The sequence below is a fragment of the Apodemus sylvaticus genome, chromosome 7 (genome assembly GCF_947179515.1).
Source record: "Apodemus sylvaticus chromosome 7, mApoSyl1.1, whole genome shotgun sequence".
Taxonomy (NCBI): Eukaryota; Metazoa; Chordata; class Mammalia; order Rodentia; family Muridae; genus Apodemus; species Apodemus sylvaticus.
Window position 1 is genome coordinate 108,568,436 of NC_067478.1, and position 26,172 is coordinate 108,594,607.

General features: G+C 38.5%; 1 protein-coding gene across 1 annotated transcript in view; it reads left to right on the top strand.

The window, feature by feature from the left end:
* The window catches only part of Dpy19l2 (dpy-19 like 2), a 109,369-nt gene that overhangs the window by 48,506 nt on the left and 34,691 nt on the right, over positions 1–26,172 (top strand). The window contains exons 10-14 of the mRNA XM_052189673.1: positions 4,340–4,417; positions 5,558–5,644; positions 6,504–6,563; positions 14,212–14,292; positions 16,608–16,709. Coding sequence (XP_052045633.1) covers positions 4,340–4,417; positions 5,558–5,644; positions 6,504–6,563; positions 14,212–14,292; positions 16,608–16,709 — 408 coding nt within the window. The remainder of the gene's footprint in view (positions 1–4,339; positions 4,418–5,557; positions 5,645–6,503; positions 6,564–14,211; positions 14,293–16,607; positions 16,710–26,172) is intronic.

Below are 26,172 nucleotides of genomic sequence, written 5' to 3' on the forward strand. Positions count from 1 at the left end.
GGAGACTTTTAATAATTACTTTTATTTCCTTTCAGGTATAAGTCTGCTTAAATTGTTTATCTGATACTGATTTAACTTTACTAAGTGAAATCTATTGAGGAAAAACATTTTTTATTGGATATTTTATTTATTTACATGTCAAATGTTTTCTTTTTTCCCAGTTTTTCCCTCAGCAAACCACTTTGCCCATCCCTCTCCCCCTGCTTCTATGAGGGTGCTTCCCCACTGCACCTACCCACTGCCACCTCACCAACCTAGCATTCCCCCACACTGGGGAATTGAACCTTCACAGCACCAAGGGCCTTTCCTCCCACTGGTGCCAGATAAGGCCATCCTCTGCAACATATGCAGCTGGAGCTGTGGCTCCTTCCCTGTGTACTCTTTGGTTGGTGGTTTAGCCCCTGGGAGCTCTGAGGGGGTCTGGTTGGTTGATTTTGTTGTTCTTCCTATGGGGTTCCCCTTCTTCAGTTCCTTCAGTCCTTTCCCTAACTCCTCTATTGGAGTCCCCGTGCTCAGTCCAATGGTTGGCTGAGAGCATCCACCTCTGTGTTTGTCAGGCTCTGGCAGAGCCTCTCAGGAGACTGCTATATCAGGCTCCTGTCAGCAGGCACTCCTTGGCATCAGCAATAGTTTCTGGGTTTGGTGTCTGTATGTGGGATGGGATCCCAGGTGGGGCTGTCTCTGGATGGTCTTTCCTTCAGTCTTTGCTCCACACTTTGTCTCCATATTTCCTTTAGATGGGGTAAACATTTCCGTTCAGTTTAGATTTTCCAATTTTGTGGAATACAGGTTTTTTAACGTATGAACTAATGATTATTTGGAATTCCCTGCTTTCTGTTGTTTTGGCCCCTTTACCTTTCTAATTTTGTTGATTTGGATGTTCTCTTTTGTCTTTTAGTTAGTTTGGATAAGGGTTTGCCTATCTAGTTGATTTTCTCAAAGCGTCAACTCTTGGTTTCATTGATTCTATGTATTGTTCTGTTTCTCTTAATGTTTTCAGCCTCAGTCTGATTATTCCTTGTCACGTCCTGCTCTTGGGTAAGCTTGCTTCTTTTTGTTCTAGAGCTTTCTGGTGTGCTGTTAACTGGCTAGAATTGGATCTCTCCAGTTTCTTCATGAAGGAAGTTAATGTTGTGAACTTTCCACGTAGCACTGCTTTCAATGTATCTTATGAGTTTGGGTATATTGTGCCTTCATTTTTATTGAATTCAAGTAAATTTAGTTTATTTCTGCCTTTTCCCAGTAGTCATTCTGTAGAGAATTGTTCAGTTTCCATGAGGTTTGTAGGTTTTTTGTTATTTCTGTTGTTGTTGACATTCAACATTAATCTATGGTGGCCTGATAAGATAACAGGGGGTTATTAAAATTTTCTTGCATCCTTTGAGTTTTACTTTGTGACTAAGTATGTGGTCAGATTTGGAGAAAATTCTGTGAGGTGCTGCCAGGAAGGTATATTCTTTTGTGTTTGGGTGGAATGTTCTGTAGTTAGCTGTTAGGTCCATTTGGTTCATGAAGTCTGTTAGCTCCTCTATTTCTATGTTTAGTTTTTCTCTGGATGATCTGTTTGTTGGTAGGAATGGGATATTAAAATCTCCCACCATTAATGTCTGATGTACAATGTGTGATTCAAGCTTTAGTAATATTTCTTTTACAAATGTGGATGCTCTTGCATTTATCACATGAATGTTAAGAATTGAAATGGGATGTTGGTGAATTTTTCCTTATCTCTTTGGATTAATTTTGCTTTGAAGCCTATTTTGTTAAAAATTATAATAGCTATACCCTCTTACTTCTTGGGCCCATTTGTTTAGAAAATCTTTTTCCAACCATTTACTCTAGGTAATGTGTATCTTTGATGTTGAGGTGTGTTTCATGTATGCGGCAGAAGGATGAATCTTGATTTTCTGTATTTTTATTGGGAGAATTGAATCCATTGATTGAGAAATATTAATGACAAATGATTTTTAATTCCTGTTATTTCATTGGTGGTGGTGATGGGTGTGTGTGTGTGTGTGTGTTTGAGAGAGAGAGAGAGAGAGAGAGAGAGAGAGAGAGAGAGAGAGAGAGAGAGAGAGAGAGTGCACATGCTTCCCTTCTTTTGGTTTTGCTGTTCAGAGATTATTTGTATCCTGTGTTTTCATGGGTGTAGTTAAACTCCCCTGGGTTGGACCTTTCCTTCTAGTACTCTCTGTAGGGCTGAATGCAGATAGATATTGTTTAAATTTTACTTTATTATGGAATATCTTATGTGTGGTGATTGAAAGTTTTGTTGGGTAGTCTGGGCTGGCATCTGTGGTCTCTTAGTGTCTGTAGAACATGTATCCAGGCCCTTCTGGCTTTTAGAGTTTCCTTTGAGAAGTCAAGTGTGAGTTTAATAGGTTTGCTTTTATTTGTTAGTTGCTCTTTTTCCCTTTCAGCTTTCAATATTCTTTCTTTGTTCTGTATGTTTAGTGTTTTGATTATTATGCAGCAAGAGGACTTTCTTTTCCGGTCCAAGTATTTGGTATACTCTAAGCTTCTTGTACCTTTATCGGCATGTCCTTCTTTAGATTAGGAAAATTTTCTTCTATGATTTTGTTGAAAAATATTATCTGGGCCTTTGAGGACGGATTCTTCTTTTTCTTCTATTTCCGTTGTTTTTTGGTTTGGCTTTTTTCATAGTGTCCCATATTTTCTGGATATTTTATGACAGTAATGAAATTGTTTATATTTGGCATTTCTTTGAATGATTTATCTATTTTCTACAACATCTTCAATGCCTGAGTATCTCTCTTCTGTCCCTTGTATTCTGTTGACGATGCTTGCATCTGTACAAACAAAAAAACTTTGTGTTTGCTTACCTAGATTCTTTATTTCCAGAGTTCCCTCACTTTGTGTTTTCTTTATTGATTCCATTTTTTATTTTCAGATCTTAAATAGCTCTATTCATTTTCTTCAACTGTTGTTTTTTTCCCCCGGTTTTCTTTGAGGAATTTATTCATTTCCTTCAATTGTTTGGGTTTTCATGGATTTTTTTTGTGGGATTTATTCATTTCCTATTTAAGGACCTCTATCATTTTCATAAAGTTAGATTTAAGGTCATTTTCTTGTGCTTCAGCTATACTCAAATATTTAGGACTTGCTTTCATAGGATATTTGGGCTCTGGTGCTGATGTATTTTCCTTGCTGATGTTGGTTCTGCTTCTTACACTGGCATCTAGGCTTCCGGATTTAGGATGACTGTAGGTATGGTACTGATTTTTGAGTCTGTCTTTGTTGGATGTATGTTTTGTTCCTTGTTTTCTGATGACCTCTAGTCCAACAGAGAGTCTCATCTCAAGCTGGGGGATAGAATATATTGATAAGGATATGAGTTGGCATTGGGAATAGTGTTGGAGAGCTCGGAGAAAGCGGAGGACATCTCAGGTGGACTGCCTTTCTGGAGTCTGGAGGCTAGTGTGGTCTCCATCTCAGTTCACCTATCTGTTCTTCTGGCTGTCTTGGCCTGTACCTATTCTTCTGCCTGGCATGGACTGTATGCGAACAGCAGATATCCACACAGTGGGTGGTGGGGCATGGCAGTGGGGTGAGCAGTGGTGGCAGGAAGAGGTGGCAGTGGGTTGGTTCTTTGGGATATGAACCAAGGGTGTGGAAGGGTTCTGAGTGCAGGTGGGCCTCTTACTTGTTCTTCTGACTTGCCTGGTTGCTTTTTATGTATGATAATATAGAATTAGCTTAAGGATAGATTGGTGATAATTTTTTTCCCAGAGAATAATGAATTTGTTTCTAATAGATAAAAATACTAACAATCGTAACTGTTACATAACATTGGCAAAGAGTGAGATGATTCAAAAGTAGGTTTTCTTCTTTATTATAACTTCTTTCTGTCTCAGTCCTATAGTGTAGATCTTCCAAGCCTCAGTCTGAAGCCTGGAAATTTAGGAGGCTTCTGTTTCTTGGCGTGCCCTTCCTTCCACACAGTCAGCCTGCTTAGGCTGCTCTTTTTCACCTGTCACACAATTAGCACACTTCATCCAGTATTGATTCTGCAAGGCTATACTGGAAGAGGAATTGCTCAAATATCATGGTCAGAGGAGAAATGCCCATTATTTCCTGGGAATTATCTTTGTAGTTCTTAATTGGCTTGCTAAAAAACAATAGTAGTAATAATAAAAACCTATGGAGACCATGCACTTACATAAGTATACTTTTCTATATTTTCCCCACTGAAAAGTTAGATCAAACATTTTGCTCTCATCATCAGAAATAAACCTGTTCCCTTGTATTTCCTTTTTATGAATAGTGAACAGTATATCTTTGACAGTTCTTTCACATTGGAGTTTTTATATTTTCGTTTCAGATAGCCTCGTTATTTCCCATGTATGTTGTGGGATACATTGAGCCAAGCAAATTTCAGAAGATCATTTACATCAACATGGTAACATTTTTATATTACATCTCATTTTGTAAAGCATAACTGTTTTCTGGGATACTTCTTTTTTTTTTTTTTTTTGGTTTTTTTTTTTTTTTTTTTGGTTTTTTGAGTCAGGGTTTCTCTGTGTAGTCCTGGCTGTCCTGGAACTCATTCTGTAGACCAGGCTGGCCTCGAACTCAGAAATCTGCCTGCCTCTGCCTCCCAAGTGCTGGGATTACAGGCGTGCGCGACCGCTGCCCGGCCGGGATACTTCTTTTTTGATAGCATTTGAGGTACAAGATATCAACAACATTATGTCAGGGTGTGCTGTCCTGTGCTTTTGCCGGCAACCATACAGCAGATGGACTGTCCTCTCTTAAGATGTGCATATTTTTCTTTGTGTGTGTATGAGTTTTTGTCATATGCATGCATATGCATTAAGTGCATTTCATGCCCATAGAGTGAAGAAGAAGTCATCGGATCTCCTGGAGCTGTAGTTACAGATAGTTGTGAGTTGCCATGTGAGGGCTGGGAACTGAACCTAGATCTTCAGCAAGAGCAGCATGTGCTCTAAGCTGCTGAGCCCCGTCTTCAGCCCTTTAATTTTTACTTTTACACTTTAATATTGTCATTATTTTAAAATTCCTCTTCTCCTTTACACCTGCTTTTGTTAACATTGTACAACTGCAAAATTCTGCAACTGAATTTTTTTATATTATTGTATTTTTATCTTAATTTCCAAACACTTCCTTTAAAAAACTAAATGATAAAATAAATCTTACATAAAATGATGCAACAAATCACTAGTGAAAACATATTTATCACTGTCTTAATATGTCACTCCATTATTTAAACTATAGAAACCATGGGAGCATGTAGAAGATAGTTTAAATTCTGTTATAAGTAATTTATAAACTTGAATTTTAATACTTCGATCCTGGCAGTAACTTGAAATTCTATTTTTATTTGGCCAAACACATTAATATTTATATGAATGAAATTTATATAATGATGTGATCAGAGTATATGAGCTATTATGTGAAAAGGTCATGACAAAATATATTGTGCACAACTAATAAAAAAGCTAAAGACATAATTGCCTACCTGCTTCCAAAGTACAACTACATGTAGTGACTATGAATCATTTTTGTCTCTGTTTTCCAGTGTTCTGTTGCCCTGTGCTTCATTTTGATGTTTGGAAACACAATGTACTTAAGTTCTTATTATTCCTCATGTTTGTTAGTGACATGGGTAAGTTGGCAGAAAGTAGAGTGACAGTGCACCTGGGAAGACATCTTTTTGCATTAGGATTGCTAGTATCTCATTTGTGGAGGGAAAGAGGATATTCTCACTTCTGGCTTATGCCTATCAGAGGCTTGGCTAAAAGTAATAAAATGGATTTATTGAAGTATCACTCTCAATAAAGGCAATAAAATATGGTGGTTTGTTTTTCAAGAGTGCCTCAAGCCTGCTTAGGTCTGCCTAAAATAAAATAGTACAACACTAGACCCCTGCTGATATCTGCTAATCTAGCTATTATCTGCCCTAAACTCAGCTAGTCCATCACCCCTTTACCCGCAAAGCAACGTAGAAAAATCACTAACATCCAATCTTGCCTGCAAAGACCTGTGCCTAATAAGCATTAAAATAAATATTATGTGACTGTAGAAATGAAGCTACTAAAGTTTTGCTGAGGAAAAACACAGGTGTAATCAACAGAGGGACATATAGGGGCTCTATGATGTGTGGGATTGTGCCTTTCTGATCAGGTGATAATGAGGAGACAGAGAAAAGGCCCTGCGTCTGCATTATAAAGACTGACAGTGCACAGCAAGGTTGCTTTTCTTTGGGTGATGCCAGTCATTCCCAGTATTACAGCATCCCACCTACTTTGGCCAGCAGTTACCTGCAGAGAAGGAACCACCTGACTCAGTGACAACTAAGTACACCAAGCACTTTGCTCTATCTTCATGGAAGTTTATATTGTCCATAATTTGAAAAGTCAATAATTAAGGCAAAATTACAGATGTAGTTGTGATAGGAAAGAGGGTCTATACAACATAAATCTTAATTTTCCTTCATCCATTTTTTTTGGTTGCATATCTTTTAGGCAATAATGCAAAAGAAAAACAAACTCCAAAAATTGGGAGCCACTGAACTCCAGTTTTGGGTAAGATTTCATATTTTTAATTTTTTTACTTCATTTTTATTTATTAAGCATAATGAAATATGTTTCAATAAATAAATTCATCAATAAATAAATGTAATGGTATCCCATATTCCATTTGAGGCCTTTCTATAGCTTATAGTAAAAATGGAGAAGCATTTGTAGTAGATAATATGACACTTCTAAGATACAGTATACTTAATTTTAGAAAGATATTATTTTGACAAAATTAGTGGACATCAAATTATTTTTTACCTATGAACTATTAAAAGCAGTAACTAGAACTGGGGGCAGGTGGCCTTTAGAAAAAATTGCCAAACTATATATCAAAATCTATTGTTTTAGTATTTCCTACTGGCAAAGACTGAGTAGGAATTCTATCAGTAGCCAGCAGACAAAAGTGTGGAGGGAAACCCAAAAGGTTAAGTCAGGGACATGCTCCACCCTGATGATCTGACATTGGTATTCCTCTCTGGCCTCAACGGGGAACCATGGAGGCCATCAAGACAGGTAACAAGAAGACAGCAGAGTCAGTCTTCTTTCTATAATTGCAACAAAATACCCCAGAAAATCACCCTGAAGGAGAAATGGTGTATTTTTCCCATGGGTCTGAGGTGCCGGGCTACTGCTCAGGTGTCTGAGGTGCCGGGCTACTACTCTTGGCCCTGCTGTTTCTAAGAAGCAGTGGTGAGGAGTACTACAGCAATGGGGATGTGGTTACTCAGAGCTGCTCACCTTCTCCAGTGCAGAAGAAAAAGAGAGGGGAGGGAAGGAGGAGGCAAACTTTCATAATGAGAGGTCCCACCACCAAACTCAGTTAGTCTAGGAACTGGTGAGCGGATTGATATTGGAGAACACTTGTCATCCAGTCCCCTCCCAGAGCCTTTGGTTCTGGGTCCTACTGTGCTGAGCTTGGCTCCTCTGAGAAAGCTCTGCTTTCAGCACTCCTGCTTTGGAAGACATTTGAGATCCAAACTAAAATAACTGGAAAGGAATGAGCTCTTTCCTCCTTACAAACCTGATGTCTGCCACCCTCCCCTTAGTAGCAAGAGGACTCGTGAGGCAGATTCTCTTTTAATGGACATGAATTTGGGTTGGGACGAAGCCACACAAGGCGCCAGGTGCACTAAACTAACAGAAGCAGCTCTGCAGAGATTCCAAAAACTAAATTATTATTTTATTAAAAGTATGTAAAAAGTCAGGGATTATATATGTTGAAATATAGTATCGTTTTAGGTTAAGATGGGGGTGTTAAAAGCACATTCTCTATGACATGATTCATAACCCACCAGATGCAGTGGCAACCACCAATCACAGTGAGAATGAGAAAGTCCTTACTCCTGAGAATGAGAAAAATGAGTTAGAAAAGGCAATCACCAAGTGTCAGCACTGAGATGAACAGAGTGGTGGAATCATTGGAAAATTGTCTTTATTTTTGCTAATTATTTTAATTGTACAGAATTATAGGGTACTATGTGATCATTTGGGACTTGTATATAGTGTATAGTGATGTATATAGTGTATAGTGATATATATAGTGTATAGTGATGTATATAGTGTATAGTGATTAGAGTAAGCTTTTCTAACTCCTTAGCTATTAATAAAGTGTATTACCTTGTAATCGTTTTGTGTATTTATGATATAAAATATAATATTTCAGTTACTGTATGCCATTGCTCTGACCACAAGGGTGACTCCTACCTCTCCATATTAATTTATGTTTAGGGCATGCCTGTCTTCTTGCTTTCATAAAACACAGGAGGTTATCGTGAACTAGAGTCATACCTTGGTGTGAAATGCACATATTCTGTTCTTATTGGCACTCTGGGTTTACAGCCAAAGAAAACAACATCAATATATCACAGAGACACCTGACAGTTGATGTTTATGGTGCACTATCCTCAATAACTAAGACATGGAATCAATGTAGGTGCTTATCATTAGAAAAAGAAAATGAGGTGCACCTATGCACAATATAATATCACCAGTTATGAATAAGAATGATATCCTGTGATATATAGAAAATTCACAAGGCTGGAGGGCATTATACATAATGAAAGAAGTCAGGCACAAAAAACCAACAGCCTGTTCTTTCCCTTGTGTGGATGCTTTACAAACCTTGACTGGAATGTATTCCTGATTACTGCAGGCTGTGAAGAATGGAGCAGGAGGGGAGTGGGAGACTGAACGATGGGCATTGGATGATCTGAGGAACTTTTAAAAACAGTCACCATAAAATGCTTCATTAACATATTTAGATATGAGATTATAAGACATCGGGAAATAGAACGTTTTAAAAAGAGAATTTGAGAATGATATAATTGAGAAATACAATAACTTTAAGTTTAAAATCCCGTGCCTATGTTAATAGCAAGAATGAATGGCAGCATCTCTAGTAGACAGATGAGGCAGGAGAAACAACTTGATCTAAATCAAGAACAGAATGGAGACATGGCTGTATCTCAGAAATGCATGGGCAAGAAGAAACGATCTGATATATTTATATTACCAGAATTCTAGAGGGGTTCAAAATTAGGCTAGGAAATACTTGAAAAGCAATGAATGAAACCTCCTACAATCTGTCAAGAGATAAATCCTGGTTAAGATAAACCCAGTGATATTCAAGGTAAGATACAATATAAGAAAAATTTGGAAAATGAAAACTAAAGAAAGAAATCTTGATATCAGCTAGGGGAAAATAGAGCTTTGCCCAGAAGGGTAAAACTGAGAAGAATTACAGCATCTGAAGATTCTCATATCCAAGTATGGAAGCTGTCAGGAGCCGGAAGGATTCTTGTCAATGTCTGAAGAAAATGTCAATTAAGAATTCTGTATATAGTGAGTGTGTCCATTTCCATTACTTTTCTGTTGCTATAAAATACCATCACTAGAGTCAACTTCTAGAAGGAAGAATTTATTTCTCCTTACAGCTCTAAAGAGATAAGAGTCCATCATGGTGGGAGGCATGGCAGCAGGAGCAGGAAGCTGGGAGTTCACATTTCAACCACAAGCAGACAGCAGAGACTGTGGAACTGAAGCGACATGAGACTTTGAATTGTCAAAGCTTCAGGGAAGAACCAGCCAACAAGGTGTCACCTCCCGAAACTCAGTAAACAGCACCACCACCCAGGTTAATGGAGACAGGTTAATGGGGACATTTATCACTCAAACGACTATAGTGTCATTTAAGAAGAATGAAAGGAGAATCAAAGGCATTCTCAGATCAAGGATAGCTAATGGAATTTATTAAGAAAGAAACAATGGAGGATTAATTTTATTCATAAAAGAGCAAGGAATGAGGAAAGGGAAACTTTTAGAAGTGGGTGGGGAAATAGTTTATTGGTGGCCTCTGACTGGCATGTACCAACAAAACGGAAAAGAAGAAAAAAGACAGAAAAAGGAGGAATATCTATTTTTAACATGTCATGTATGTACACATATGTACATAATACACAGAAGCTTCTATAGTAGGAGGTTTCCTTATGCCTTTTTCTACAAGACTTTAATGCTGTTTAGTCCTCCTCATATACGCCTCTACTCTGCCCTCGTATTTCCCACCCCAATTTAATCCTTCTTGCTTGATAACCATTCTTCCCCTTTACCAATTCAGACCACTTCACCCTATCTCTTCTCTCTTGAAAACATGCTCCCCCACCCCCACAGTTCCTTACTAATTTCCAGGACTGTGTGGGTATTTCAAACAGAACAGTCATATTTGAAGATTCGGATTTAACATCCACAAATAAAAGAAAACATAACAACTGTTCTTCGGTGTCTGCCTTACCTCACTTGGATTATTTCCAGCTCTGATCGTTTACCTGTGAATTTCATAATTTCACTTTTCTTAACAGCAGAGTAGTACAGCAATGTGTAAATATACCACATTTTCATTATGCATTCATGAGTTGATGGACACCAAGGTTGGCTGCTTCCCCTTCTCATCTGTTGTGAACATGGGAGTAATGAATCTAGTTGAGCGGGGATCTCTGTAGTAGGATATAGAGTCCTTCCGGATTTACTTCCAAGAGTGGTACAGGTGTGGGTCTGTGATAGATCTATTTTCAGCTTTAGGGAGCCTTCTATACTGGTTTTCATAGTGCCAGTAGCTGTTTCAACTCCCGCTAGCAGTGAATACATGCTACACTCCCCTCATCCACTGCAGCATTTATTGTCATTTTTGTTTTGTAATATTAGACTTTCTGAATGAAGTAAAATGAAACTTCAAAGTTTGCAGTTTGGATGGCTAAGGATGTTGAACATTTTTTTACAATGTTTCTCAGATGTTTGTGCTTTTTTTTTTTTTACTAGATATTTTCTTTATTTACATTTCAAATGTTATCCCCTTTCCTCATTTCTCCTCAAAAAAACCCCTATCCCAACCCTGTCTAACTCACCAACTCACTCACTCCCATTTCCCTGTCCTGGAATTCCCCTACACTGGGGCATTGAGCCTTCACAGGATTAAGGGCTTCTCCCACTGATGTCCAACAAGACCATCTTCTGCTACATATGCGGCTAGAGCCATGGGTCCCTGGGAGCTCTGGGAGTACTTGTTGGTTGATATTGTTGTTCCTCCTATGAAGCTGCAAACCCCTTCAGATCCTTGGGTCCTTTTTCTAGCTCTCCACTATTGGGGATCCTGTGCTCAGTCCAATGGATGGCTGTGAGTATTCACTTCTGTATTTGTCAGGCACTGGCAGAGCCTCACTGGAGACAGCTTTCTCAGGCTCATATCAGCAAGCACTTGTTGGTATCCATGGATTGCAAGCTGGTTCAACCACTCTGGAAATCAGTTTGGCGGTTCCTCAGAAAATTGTACATAATACTACCTGAAGACCCAACTATACTGTTCCTGGGCATATACTCAGAAGATGCTCCAAAATGTAATAAGGACACATGCTCCGCTATGTTCATAGCAGCCTTATTTATAGTAGCCAGAAGCTGAAAAGAATCCAGATGTTCCTCAACAGAGGAATGGATATAGAAAATGTGGTACATTTATACAATGGAGTACTACTCAGCTGTTAAAAACAATGAATTCATGAAACTCTTAGGCAAATGGGTGGATCTAGAAAATATCATCCTGAGTGAGGTAACCCAATTACAAAAGAATACACATGGTATACACTCACTGATAAGTGGATATTAGTCCAGAAGCTCAGAATACCCAAGGTACAACTCACAGACCACATGAAGCTCAAGAAGAAAGAAGACTAAAAGTGTGGATACTTCAGTCTTCCTTAGAAGGGGGAACAAAATACTCATGGGAGGAAATACAGAGACAAAGTGTGGAGCTGCAACTGAAGGAAAGGCCATTCAGAGACTGCCCCTGGGGGGGGGGTGGATCCATCCCATAAACAGTTAATAAACCCAGACACTATTGTGGATGCCAACAGATGTTTGTGTTCTGTTGAGAGTCCTACCTAGCTAACTCATGCCCCACTTTGACTGTCAATCTTAATTTCTGCACTCTTGGTCTTCTGCTGAGAAAGTCCTTTCCTATGCCACTTAGTCCAAACCATTCCCTACTTTCTCCTCCCTCAGGTTCAAGACATTAGGTCTTATGTTGAGATTCTTGATCATTTGGAGTTTATTTTAATGCAAGATGTAAGAAAAGGATCAAGTTCCATTCTTCTGCCTGAGCTATCTAGTGACCAGCACAATTTCTTAAAGATATTGTCTATCCCTAGTGTCAACAATTAATAAATGGGACCATATGAGACCAAAAACCAAGTCCAGCAAAGGACACCCCTCATCAAGTGATGAGACCACCTACAAATGGAAAGATTTTTATTTTATTTTACCAGACTTGTATCTAATGGAGGGTTAATATGTAGAACACACAAAGAATTCTAGGGTCCTTTGTTTTGCCAATCAGGGAAAGTAGACTAGATAACCATGCCCAGCATGAGTTCCCTGCTTTTAAACTTGGCTACTTTAGAATATAGCTCTCACTATTGTACCTTTGGGAATCCTGCTGTTTTGGTTGTTACAGTTCATAGGCAGCATATCTGTGTAAGAAATTTAATTGCTTTTCTCCCTTGGCAGCTTACACAGCTACTCCCAGAACTCTGAGAGGTAGTCCCTAGTGAGGAGGCTTCCAGGTTGGTTCCAACTCAATTCCACTCAAATAACAGAGTCAAGAAAACAAAAGACCCAGCTTAAAAAAAGAAACCCCCCAAAAACAATGAAAAACCCAACAACAACACAAACAAACATAGCAACAAGAATGGACTACGGATGTATGCAAGGAGTTTTCAAAAGAAGAAATAAAAGGTTAAAATGTTTTCCCCAACCTGTTCATCACTCTTAAAATTATTTAAATAGAAATTCAAATTACTCTGAGATTTCACCTTACCCCAGCCAGAATGGCTACAATAAAGAAAGCTCTGATAACAAATGCTGGTAAGGAGGTAGGAAAAGGGAAACCCTAATTCACTCTGGATCCAGTCACCAGGAAAAATAAAGGTGGCGAGTCCTCCACATGCCAGAAGTAGATATCTCACATGGCTTGTGTGGTCTGCCACTCTCTGGCACACACCCAAAGGACTACTCCACAGATTCTTGCTCAATCAACCATGTTTGCTGCAGCTCTACTCAGAATAGCTAGGAAATGAAAGAAATGTGAATATCCTTTGATCGATACATAGGTAATGAAAATGTGGTACATATGAACTGTGGAAAACTATTCACCTGTAAGGAAGAATGAAATACAATTTTCAGGTAAATGGAAGGAAGAGGAATATGTACTGAATGAGGTACCTCAGAAAGACAAATAAGATATGCTCTTCCCTATTTGTTGATCCTGGTTCTGAACCTTCACATGTGAGCATTTTTTTTCCTGTAGAAAGACTCATATTCTTCCCAATGTAGGGAAAATATTAATAAAAAAATTTTTTTGAATTGGCTACACTCTTCTCTCTAACTCCTTTCAGACTCTCTAACTCCCATTTCCCCATTCCTCAACTTCAGGTACCTCCCCCCCTCATCTTTTAATAACTTATGGAGTCTAGTATGTGCTGTTCACACTCTGTTGTTGGTGTATTAGTGACCACACTCTTAATGAGAATAGACTTTCCCTCCTACAGAAGTCACAGCTATCTTTCCAGAGCTCCTCCGCTATGTATGGGGCTTCCTCAATCATACCAAAGTGTAGACTAGCTTGGCTTGTTCAGGGCAAGTGCAGGCAGCTGCAGCTGCATGAGTTCTTTACTACAGTGATACTGTTCCTGGCATGTCCAGAAGATACACTCCCCTCCATCCTTGGGATCTTAATATTTCTTACCCTGCTCCTTTATCCACTGTTCTTCAATGTTCTCTCTGAGGCTTGATTTTTAGCTGAGGATAATGTTTAAGAATAAAATTGTCTCTGTCTCCAAAGAGACTAAAGGGTAGCTATTTTTGTTTGGTTTCTTTTTTGAATTATCTTTAGATTTAGGGTATGTAGTACCATGATGTTTTAGGTATTTTCTCACAGTGTCACAGTGTTAATCAAATTTAATTCCTTGCCAGTCAACAGAACTGAGAAGGGCTTTCCTTGTCTCACCATTTCCTCCTCACTGCATGCTGGTGCATCTCACATGGCTTAGTCTTGATCTGCTACTCATAGTAATGACTATTTTAACTGAGTCATGTCCTATTTATTTTCTAGCTAATCCAAGGCTGTTCTTGGTGGTGTGGAACAATTATTTTGAAATTTCTGACATCTAAAATCTGTGGTGTTTCAGACCATGTAAGTACATTCTGCTTAAAATGTAAATAAAATTTCTAACAATACACAACTGGGTAAGAACTTGAAGAAGCCTATTCATGTCTCTTCACTGTTCAGGGGCTCCTATTTGGCCAGGTCCCAAGCACATACTCTGCAAAGCTGATCCGAAAATTCTTCAAATCCATCCCATATACAGTCACCAAACCCAGACACTATTGTAGATGTCAATAAGCATGTGCTGACAGGAGCCTGATGTAGCTGAATCCTAGAGGCTCTGCCAGTACCTGACAAATACAGAGGTGGATGCTCTCAGTCAATTATTGGACTGAGCATAAGGTCCCCAATTGAGGAGTTATAGAAAGGACTGAAGGAACTGAAGGAGTTTGCATCCCCATAGGAGGAACAACAATATGAACCAACCTTAACCCCCCAGAACTCCTAGGAACTAAACCACCAACCAAAGTGTATACATGGAGGGACCCATGGATCCAGCTGCATATGTAGCAGAGGATGGCCTTATTGGACATCAAAGGGAGGAGAGGCCCTTGGTGCTCAGAAGGCTTGATGCTCCAGTATAGGGGAATGCCAGGACAGGGAAGTGGGAGTGGGTGGGTTGGGAGGAGTATGGGATAGGGGGTTTTGGGAGGGGAAACCAGGAAAAGGGATATTTGAAATGTAAATAAAATATCTAATAATATAATTCTGTGAATCAACAAGGGATAGTGAATGGCCAGGGAAAATGTCTCAGTGGATACCAGAATAGTCTTCCAGACTCAAAGCTAAGAATTTCTTTAGTAGTAACTTGTACTATTTCAGCTAAAGATAAACATGTGCTTAATGATAATTTTCCCATTACTGAAGATGTCAATATATGACCAGTGTATACTTACCTATGAAATATGGAACTTTTTTTTCAATATAGTTTTGCTAATTAAGTATTAGGAGATAAAATTATGTTTTGGTACATTCTTATTGTGTAAAACCATGTTAACAGCTCTTTGTATTTTAATCTGTTGGATAATAAAAATGGATTTCTTACCTCTAATTTGGTAAAAGAAATATTTATTTGCTTAAAGAAAATATTTTAAAGAAAATCCTCTTTAAAGATCTACCCCCAACTTGCTAACTAGTTTAAGGAAAGGAAAACCATGCATGCACACACATTATTTCTAGCACTACCTATTAAGAAGTAAGCATAGCATACATGAATGTAACAAAAGAAAGTGTAGGAAGAAAGTTTCCTGGTCTAATACTGTCCAGTGTTGGCTCATCCTGTACAGAATCACATTACCCTTGGCAACCAATTGTGGCACTGCTTCTGTAAAAGCAAAAGTAGTGAGAATCGCTGACAGAATGTTACACCCTCACATAAAAGAACGTCTACATGTAAAACCTTGCTTCCTACTTACTGAGATGGTAACCATGGCTTCTTTGGTATTTTTGTTGTTTCCGTTTTCTGGAATGTGAGGCACCAGTTTTCTTTATTATCCTCAACGGTTTTCTTTAGTAAAATACATTTTTTATTTAACTTTATTTAGACTGTTTAGACATTATACACTTGGCTGGCTGGTTATTTTCACAATTTAACTCAATCTCTGAAAATTTAAAAAGAATCATACACATTGCCATTGGATGAAATAAAAATACAGTCCAATCATTTTATGATAAATTATCAGATTATAAATCCATAATTAATGGTGTTATGGTAGTCCTAAATGACTTTCTCTAAGTGAAATTTTAGTATTTTTTATTGTTATTATTAGTTACTAGGAGTATTTTAAATTTAAAAGTGGTAACTCTTATTGACCCAGTATTGGTCAATAAGTGGAGAACACTGATAACCATCAAAGTTGGTAAAATGATTTTTGTGTCAGAGAATTTGAGTTAAGGTTCCATATAACAAAGACAGTGGAAACTTGTCTCCTCGGTGGCAGAAAGCAAGGGTTCTCAATTGACTTTGTTGATGGTGTCATATAAGTCAAAATAGTAAGTGTATCCATGATTTCTATGAGGGAGAGTTCTCATGTTTAACAGACGAATGGATGTCTGAAAGTGTTAAGTACCAAACATAGGCAGTATGTGGGACTTTGTGAAAACCACAATACATAGAAAGGTTTATGATTTGCAGTTCACTGAGAGGTAAACTGAAAGTCTCCCCTTCCCCCAAACACATATTATAGGATTATAAATGTCACAAACTCCACAGTAGTTTATTTCAGGCAATCACTGGCTTCAGCCTTACAATCTCTGATGGCTTTTTCTGCCTTCTTTCCACTCCTTATCATCTCTGTGTTTTTTTATTAGCGGTCATTCATTTTTGCCTTATTTTCTTCCAGATTCGCCTGAGTGACCTTATAGCAGCCAGGATCCTAAGGTACACAGATTTTGATACCTTAATATACACCTGTGCTCCTGAATTTGACTTCATGGAACAAGCGGTAAGAACGTTTGTTTCATTCTCTGCACACATACAATGATTTTGCGGTATGCTAGCTTTCCACTTAGTTTGAAACAAAACAAAATTTGTACTTGGAAACCCACAACTTACTCTATTCTCCTGTAGAGTTTGCTAACCATATGGCATTTATCACAAATTTAATCTATCAAACCGATGCCTAAGTAGCCTGCACCTAGAAGAACTGTGGATGATAGCTAAATCAGTGAACTGAGAAACAGTCTTGATTGAAGTCATCATTGCTTTTACAAACAATTTGCCTTGAGTAATCTAGGCCCTCGAGATTCCAGTTAGGAAAGCGAAATTAAAATTCTTTTTTAAAAAAGAAAGTTGTAACAGGTTGTTGCCTAAAAAGGCAAATGGCTAGTGAATCTTTGTAAACAAGTAGAACTTGTTTTAAGTTATAGAATGGCTGGCCAGTCACCTTTAAAAAGGGCTCACGCTAAGAGGCTTTAAAGCATTGCCCTGCTGGAGGATAATATTGTCTAAGGGCAATAACCATGTAACATAATTATTTCATTTACATTTGAAATAACTAGACACATTGACTTTTATGGGTGCTTAAAGACCCAATGAAGTGTTCTTCCTCAACATGCTGCTTAATTTTACTTTTTAGACTATAAAAATGTTGTCTCTGGATCTGTCTTTGCCTAATACCCACAAATTCTAAGTTAACATAATAATGGCATGTTATTATTTCATATCTCTTAAATCAGAAACTTTTATTGGCAACAAATTATCTGTTAGGCATTTTATCGTAGGACTTCAGAGAGAAAAATGACTTGTTTCTCTATTTTTTTAAATAAATTTATCATTTAATCTTTTTTTTTTTTTACAGTCCAGACTTTATCCCCCTCCTGCTCCAACTGTTCCACATCCCACACCTCCTTCTCCCATCTCCAAGAGATGCCCCACCCCCATAGGCCACCAGACCTTTCTACTCCCTGAGGCTCCAAGACTCTTGAGGGTTAAGTGCATCTTCTCTGATTGAGTCCAGACCTTGCAGTCCTCTGCTGTATATGTACTGGGGGCCTCATATCAGCTGGTGTGTGCTGCCTGGTTGGTGGCTCAGTGTCTGAGAGATCCCAGGTGTCCAGGATAGTTGTGACTGCTAGTCTTCCTGTAGGATTGCCCCTCTCAGCTTCTTCCAGCTTCTCTATAATTCAGCCACAGAAGTCACCAGCTTCTGTTCATTGGTTGGGTGTAAATATCTGCATCTGACTCTTTCAGCTGGTTTTGGGGCCTTTTGGAGAGCAGTCCTGATAGGCCTCTGTTTGTAAGCACACCAGTATATCAGTAATAGTGTCAGGCCTTGGAGCCTTCACCTGAACTGGATCATAGTTTGGGCCTGTCACTGGACCTACTTTTCCTCAGGCTCTTCTCCATTTTTTCCCTGCAGGTTTTTTCAGGCAGGAAAAATTCTGGGTCAGAATTTTGACTGTGGGATGGCAACCTTCCCCTCCATTTGATGCTCTTTCTACTGGAGGTAGACTCTATATGAGTTACCTTTGCCCACTGTAGGGTATTTCATCTAAAGTCCCTCCCTTTGAGACCTGTGAGTCCCTCACCTCTCAGGTCTCTGATACATTCTAGAGGGTTCCCCCACCTCCTACCTTCCAGGGTTGCCTATTTCCATTCTTTCTACTGGCCCTCAGGGCTTCAGTCCTGTTCCCCCCAATTCCTGATCATGCTCCTCTCTTCCCCTCCCTGTCCCCTTTTCCATTCAGGTCCCTCTCTTCCTCCCCTCTCCTGTGATTGCTTTCTTCTCCCTCCCAAGTGGGACTGAGGCATCCTCACTTGGGTTCTTTGGCTTGTTAGTGTTCTTGAGTTCTGTGGATTGTATCCTGGCTATTCTGTACTTTTCTGTGTAATATCCACTTATTAGTGAGTCCATACCATGCATGTTCTTTTGGATCTGAGTTACCTCACTCAAGAGGCTATTTTCTAGTTCCTTTCTTTCATTAGCCTGCAAAACTCAGGATGTCTTCCTTCTTAATAGCTGAGTAGTATTCCATTGTGCAAATGAACCACATTTTCTGTATCCATTCTTCTGTTGTGGGACATCTGGGTTGTTTCCAGATTCTGGCTATCACAAATAAGGCCACTGTGAACATAATGCAACGTGTGCTCCTGTGGCATGGTGGAGCATCTTTTGGGTATATTCCCAAGAGTGGTATAGCTAGGTCTTCAGGTAGATCTATTTCCATTTTTTTGAAAAACTTCCAAATTGATTTCCAGAGTGGTTGTACCAGTTTGCAATCCCATCAGCAATGGAGGAGTGTTCCTCTTTTTTCACATCCTTGCTAACGTGCTGTCACCTGAGGTTTTGATTTTAGCCATCCTTATTGGTAGAAGGTGGAATCTCAGTGTCATTCTGATTTACATGACTAAGAACTTTGAACATTTCTTTAAGTGCTTCTCAGTCATTAGAGATCCCTCTGTTGTAAATTCTCTGTTAAGTTCTACACCCCATTTTTTATTGGGTTGCTTGGTTTCTTGGTTGTTATCTTCTTGAGTTCTTTATGTATTTTGGATATTAGCTCTCTATTAGATGTGGGGTTAGTGAAGATATTTTCCCAAACTGTTGCTTGTTGATTTGTCCTATTGGCTATGTCCTTTGCCTTACAGAAGTTTTCTAGAGTCATGAAGTTCCATTTATGAACTCTTGATCTTAGAGCATGAGTCACTGGAGTTTTATTTAGAAAATTTCTCCCCTGTGCCAATGAGTTCATGGCGCTTTCCCACTTTCTCTTCTATTTAGATTCAGTGAATCTGGTTTAATCTTCAGGTCCTTGATCCACTTGGACTTGAACTTTGTTCAAGGTAACAAATATGGCTCTATTTTCATTTTTCTACATACAGCCAGTTAGACCAGCATCATTCATTGAAGATGCTTTCTTTTTTCTATTGTATATTTTTGGCTTCTTTGTCAAAAATCAAGTGTCCATAAGTGTGTGGTTTTAGTTCTGTGTCTTCATTTCGATCTCATTGATCAATGTGTTTGTCTCTGTACCAATACCATGCAGTTTTTATCACTATTGCTTTGTATTACATTTCAACGTCAGGGATGGTGATTCCCCGAGAAGTTCTTTTATTTATAAGAATTGTTTTCCCTATTCTGTTTTTTTTTCCATTTTTCCAGATGCTTTTGGGAATTGCTCTTTCCATGTATTTGAAGAATTGGGTTGGAATTTTGATGGGGATTGTGCTGAATCTGTAGATTGTTTTTCATAAGATGGCAATTTTTACTATGCTAATTCTGCCAATCCATGAGCATGGGAGATCTCTCCATTTTCTGAGATCTTTGATTTCTTTCTCAAGTGACTTTAAGTTATTGTCATACAGATCTTTCACTTCTTTGGTTAGAGTTATGCCAAGCTATTTTATATTATTTGTGATAATTGTGAAGGGTTCCCTCCTAATTTCCTTCTCAGCCCAATTATCACTTGTATAAAGGAAGGCTACGGTTTTATTTGAGTTAATTTTATATTCCGCCCCTTGGCTGAACTTGCTCATCAGCTGTAGAAGTTCTCTGGTAGAATTTTTGGGGTTGCTTATATATACTATCGTATCGTATGCAAATAGTAGTAACTTGACTTTTCTGTTGCCAATTTGTATCTTTTTGCTCTCCTTTTGTTATCTTATTGCTTTAGTTCAAATGCTGAATACTATATTGAAAAGATATTGGGAGAGTGGACTTTGCCCCTGATTTTAGTTGGATGGCTTTGAGTATCTCTCCATTTAATTTGATATTGGCAGTTGGTTTGTTGTGTATTGTTTTTCTTGTGTTTAGGTATGGACCTTGAATTCCTCCTAATCTCTCCAAAACTTTTAACATAAAGGGTTGGTGTATTTTGTAAAATGCTTTTGCAGTATCTAAGGAGATGATCATGTGATTTTTTCTTTGAGTTTGTTTTTTTTGGGGGGTTACATTAATAGATTTTCTTATATTGAACTAACCTTACCTCCTCAGGATGAAGCCTACTTGATTCTCATGAATGATAGTTTTGATGTGTTCTTCGATTCAGTTTGCAAGAATTTTATTGAGTATTTTTGCATTAATATTCGTATGTGAAAATGGTCTGAAGTTTTCTTTTTGTGTGTGTCTTTGTGTGGTTTAGGTATGAAAGTAATTGTGACTTCAAAGAATGAATTATGTAACATTCCTTTTGTTTCTATTTTACGAAATAGTTTGAGGAATGTTGGTATTAGGTCTTCTTTGAAGGTCTCATAGAATTCTACCCTAAAGCCATCTGGCCCTGGGCTTTTTGGGGTTGGGAGGTTTTTAATGACTTCTTCTATTTCCTTATGGTATATGGGCCTATTTACATAGTTAACCTGCTCTTTATTTAACTTTGGTATATGGTATCTGTTTAGATTATCATCTGTTTCATCTAGACTTTCCAGTTTTGTTGAGTATAGGCTTTTGTAGTAGGATCTGATGATTTTTTCTTTTAAATTTCCTCTGTTTCTGTTGTTATGTCACCCTCTTCATTTCTGGTTTTGTTAATTAGATACTGTCTCTGGATCCTTAGTTTGGCTAGGGGTTTACCTATCTTTTTGATTCTCTTAAAGAACCAGCTGTTGGTTTTGTTAATTCTTTGTATAGTACTCTTTGTTTCTATTTGGTTGATTTTGTCCCTAAGCTTGAATAGTTCTTGCAGTCTACTCCTCTTGGCTATGTTTTCTTCTTTTTGTTCTAGAGCTTTCAGGTGTGCTGTTAAGGTGCTAGTATAGGATCTCTCCAATTTCTTTACCAGGGAACTTAGTGCTATGAATTTTCCTCTTAGCACTGCTTTCATTGTGTCTTATAAGTTTGGCTCTACTGTGTCCTCATTTTCATTGAATTCCAGGAAGTCTTTAATTTCTTCTTTTATTTCTTCCCTGACCAAGTTATCATTGAGTAGAGATGTTCAGTTCCCATGGGTATTTGGGTTTTCTATTGTTTTTGTTGTTATTGAAGACAAGCCTTGGGTTGGAGAGATGGCTCAGTGGTTAAGAGCACCCGACTGTTCTTCCAGAGGTCCTGAGTTCAATTCCCAGCAACCACATGGTGGCTCACAACCATCTGTAATGGAATCTGATGCCCACTTCTGATGTGTCTGAAGAGAGCAATGGTGTACTCATATAAATAAATAAATAAATCTTAAAAAAAAAAAAGAAGACAAGCCTTAGGCCATGGTGATCTAATAGGATGCATGAGATTATTTTAATCTTCTTTTATTAGTTGAGGCTTGTTTTGTTGCCATTTATATGGCCAATTTTGGAGAAGGCACCACAAGGTGCTAAGAGGAAGGAATATTCTCTGTAGATATCTATTAAATCCATTTGGTTCATAACCTCTACTAATTTCACTGTCTCAGTTTAGTTTCAGTTTTAAAGACCTGTCCACTAGTGAAAGTGGGTTGCAGAAATCTCCCGCTATTATTGGGGGTGTTCAATGTGTGTTTTAAGCTTTAGTAAAGTTTCTTTTATGAGTGTGGGTGTCCTTGCATTTGCCACGTAGATGCTCAGAATTGAGACTTTCTCTTGGTGGATTTTTCCTTTGATCAATATGAAGTGTCTTGTTGCTTGATAAGTTTTGGTTGAAAGCCTATTTTATTGGATATTAGGATGGAAACTCCAGCTTGTTTCTTGGGACCATTTTCTTGTAAGACTTTTTTTTTTTTTTGGATTTGTTTTTTTTTTTTCGAGACAGGGTTTCTCTGTATAGCCCTGGCTGTCCTGGAACTCACTCTGTAGACCAGGTTGGCCTCGAACTCAGAAATCCACCTGCATCTGCCTCCCAGAGTGCTGGGATTACAGACGTGCGCCACCACTGCCCGGCTTTTTTCCAGCCTTTTACACTGAGGTAGTGTCTGTCTTTGTTATTAAGATGTGCTTCTTGTATTCAGCAAAATGCTTGATCCAGTCTGTTAGCTTATGTCTTTTTATAGGATAGTTGAGTCCATTAATGTTGAGAGATATTAAAGGCAGACTATAGTTAAATACTATCATGTTTGTTTTTGTAGGTGGCATTATGTGCATGTTATTCTCTCCTTTTGGCTTTTTTTGTGACATATCTTTTTTTTTTTTTTTTTTTTTTGGTTTAGGTACCTTCTTTGTATTGGAATTTTCCTTCTACAGTTCTCTGTGGTAACTAGATATTATTTGAATTTGGTTTTGTCCTGGAATATTTTGGTTTTGCCATCTATGTTAACTGATAGTTTTGCTGGGTATAGTAGCCTGGGCTAGCCTCTGTCAAGGCTCTTCTGGCTTTTAGTGTCTCTGTTGAGAAATCTGGTATAATTCTGATAGGTTTGCTTATATACATTACTTAGGCCTTGTTTTTCTTGCAGCTTTTAATATTTTTTTTTGTGCTGTGCATTTAGTGTTTTGATTATTATGTGACTAGAGGATTTTCTTTTCTGGTCCAATTTATTTGGTGTTCTATCAGTTTCTTATACATTTATGGCCATCTCTTCCTTTAGGTTGGGGAAGTTTTTGTCTGTGATCTTGTTGATGACATTTTCAGTTCCGTTTGAGCTGGGAGTCTTCACTCTCCGCTATTCCTTTTATTCTTAGATTTGATTTCTGCATTGCATCCTGGGTGTTTGGGTTTAATAGTTTTTTATGTTTTAAATTTTCTTTAACAGTTGTATCAATATCTTATAAGGTGTTTTCTACACCTGACATTCTCTCTTCTGTCTCTTGTGTTCTATTGGTGATGCTTACATCTGTAATTTCAGACCTCTTTCAAAGGTTTTCTATTTCAATGGTTGCCTTCATTTGTGTTTTCTATATTGTTTCTACTTCCACCTAATTCTAGAACCACTTTGCTCAATTCCTTCACCTGTTTGATTGTGTTTTCCTGTATTTCTTTAAGGTATTCATTTGTTTCTTCTTTAAGGGCTTCTACCTGTTTACCTGTGCTTTCCTGTATTTCTTTCAGTGATATATTTATATTCTCCTTAAAGGACTCTATTATCTTCTTGAGATAGAATTGTAGATAAGCTTCCTGATTTCCAGGTGTGTGTGTATATCCAGGGTTTGCTGTGGTGGGAGAACTGGGTTCTGATGATGCCCACATATATTTGCTTCTGTTACTTAAAAGCTTGCACTTGTCTCTCACCATCTGGTTATCCCTGGCATTTGATGGTCTGGGTGTCTCTGTCTGGAGCCTGCCTCATATGTCCCTGGGTTCCTTCAGGTCTCCTGGTAATCCTGTGGCCCTGGCTGTAACATACCTCCTGTGGAGTTTTCAGACTGTGGGGTCTTCAGTGGGGCATGTACACTGGTGGCCTTTTGCCCTGGATGCAGTGGCTCTTCTGGAAGACCTTCAGATTGTGGGGTCTTTAGTGGGGCAGAGACGCTGCTGATCTGTTACCCTGGCTATAGCAAATCTTTGGGAGGCCTTCAGACCATATTGTTGGGTCTTCAGTGAAGCAGTCAAGCTGTTGCCCTGTATGTAGCTGTTCTCCAGGGAGGCTTTCTGACTATGGGGTCTGTCGCCTATGTGTAGCAGAACTCCAGGGAGTCTTTCAGACTCTTGGGTCAGTTGCCTGCATGCTGTGGATCTCCTGGGCAGTTTCAGACTGTGGTGTCATTGCCCAGTTGTCCTGTTGTCAGTGGAACTCCTGGGATGCCTTTGGGCTGTGGTGTTTTCAAGGGAGCAGAGGCCAAGAGTTGTTTTTTAATAAGATGGGGCAATATAATTTGTAACATGGCAAATGAGTTCAGATCAGGTTTGGTCCCAAGAACTGTCTGCCCTGTGGTTTCTGCAGTCTTTCTAGTTTCTGCAGTTACTTTGGATGACTTTCTTCTTAGTAACACTAATAAAAATATTAGAACTTTTCAGGAGAGCAAATGAGACTGCAGAGCTCAAAACACACATGTAAAACTTAGTATTATTCATATATAGAAAAATATCACCCAAGATACAGGAAAATGAAGACAACCAAGTCTAGATTTATAGATTTTTGTGGCTATTTTTGTTGCCTGCTAATTTTTTAGTTAATCTTAAGTTGAGATAAAATAATTGATTTAGTTATTTTAATTTTTATACATAAAGGTTATAATTTTTTTCTTATTCTCCCACCCCACCCCTGCTACAGGCCCCTTCCTCTGGAAAAATTCTAAGCTCCTCTACTTTCATGCCATGAACATTCCATTAGTTCTTCCCATTCCCCAACAAAACATGCTCCTTTCCTATCATAGTCCTTTTTCTTATTTCATAATGAACACACACAGGAACATTTACCTCTATATTTCACAGTAGAAATGGTTTCTTAGCTCATTCATTTTTTGCAAATGTCATGACTTCACTTTTCTTTATTACTGAATAAAATTCAGCTTTATAAATAGCAAATTTTATTTTTATTTACATATCTGTTGACGGAAACCTAGTTCTGTCTCCCTTCTTGGCTATTGTGAATAGTGGGAAAATAGACATAGATGTACTTTTCTTTCTGTGATAGCTTGGCTCAAGGTCCTTTGGGTATGTACACAGATGTGATACACTGGTCTTTTAGTAGTTTCACATGTAACTATTTGAGGTACCTCCATCTTTGTTGGGAAATATTAATAAGGTAAGTACCATCTTGAGCTAATTCCAGCTACTCTCTGCCATGGTGGCCTGACTGGTCATGCAATGGCCCACTTGTTCTTATCTCCTAGAGACTCTCTGACTCAGTGCTCCAAAATCTCTCCAACCAGCTTGCTGATTTCCCACTGGTGGGTCAATACCATGCCAGCCCCATGCTTCAAATACCCCATGGCCTTTGTGCTGCACATGAAGCAAACCCACACTATGCTGCTGACCTTTCTATCTTGAACCCAGATGAGCCACTGTGTGAATGAAAGCACAACACAAACTTAGTTCAGAAACAAGGGTAACTAAATCTCTGGGCACAACAACTAAAACCTAACCTTGTAAACCTTATTAAATCTAAATCCTCCAGTGGTGAGTTCTGACAGATACATCAGGATTCACCATTGAAACTGGATGACACTAGTAATTACATCTTGTCCTCAATATATCCCTGTCCAAAAGGCTCCCTCTTTCTTCTCTTCCTCTCTTCCTCTCTTCCCCTATCTAACCCAGCAGTAACTCCTACAAGCCCAGTGACTGGATCCTTTATTTATTAGGAGATTGTTTACAAAGACTTCACCTGAGTACTTGGCTCACTCCTCAGCAGCTCCACCTAGGACAGAACAGAATTAACATCAAAATACAAATAGCACCAGACCTATCTGCAACTCCTGTTAGTTTCTATAGTGGCTCCTCTGATTTACATTCCTCTAGTAGGGTATGAGGGTTTCCCTTTCCCCACACCCTTGCAAGCATTTTTCATTGTTTTCTTGAAGATAGCAATTCTGACTGGACTGAGAATACTAAAATTATGAATGTGGACCCCATTTCAAATATTCATTGTTATTTCCACTTCTTTTTTTATTCGATATATTTT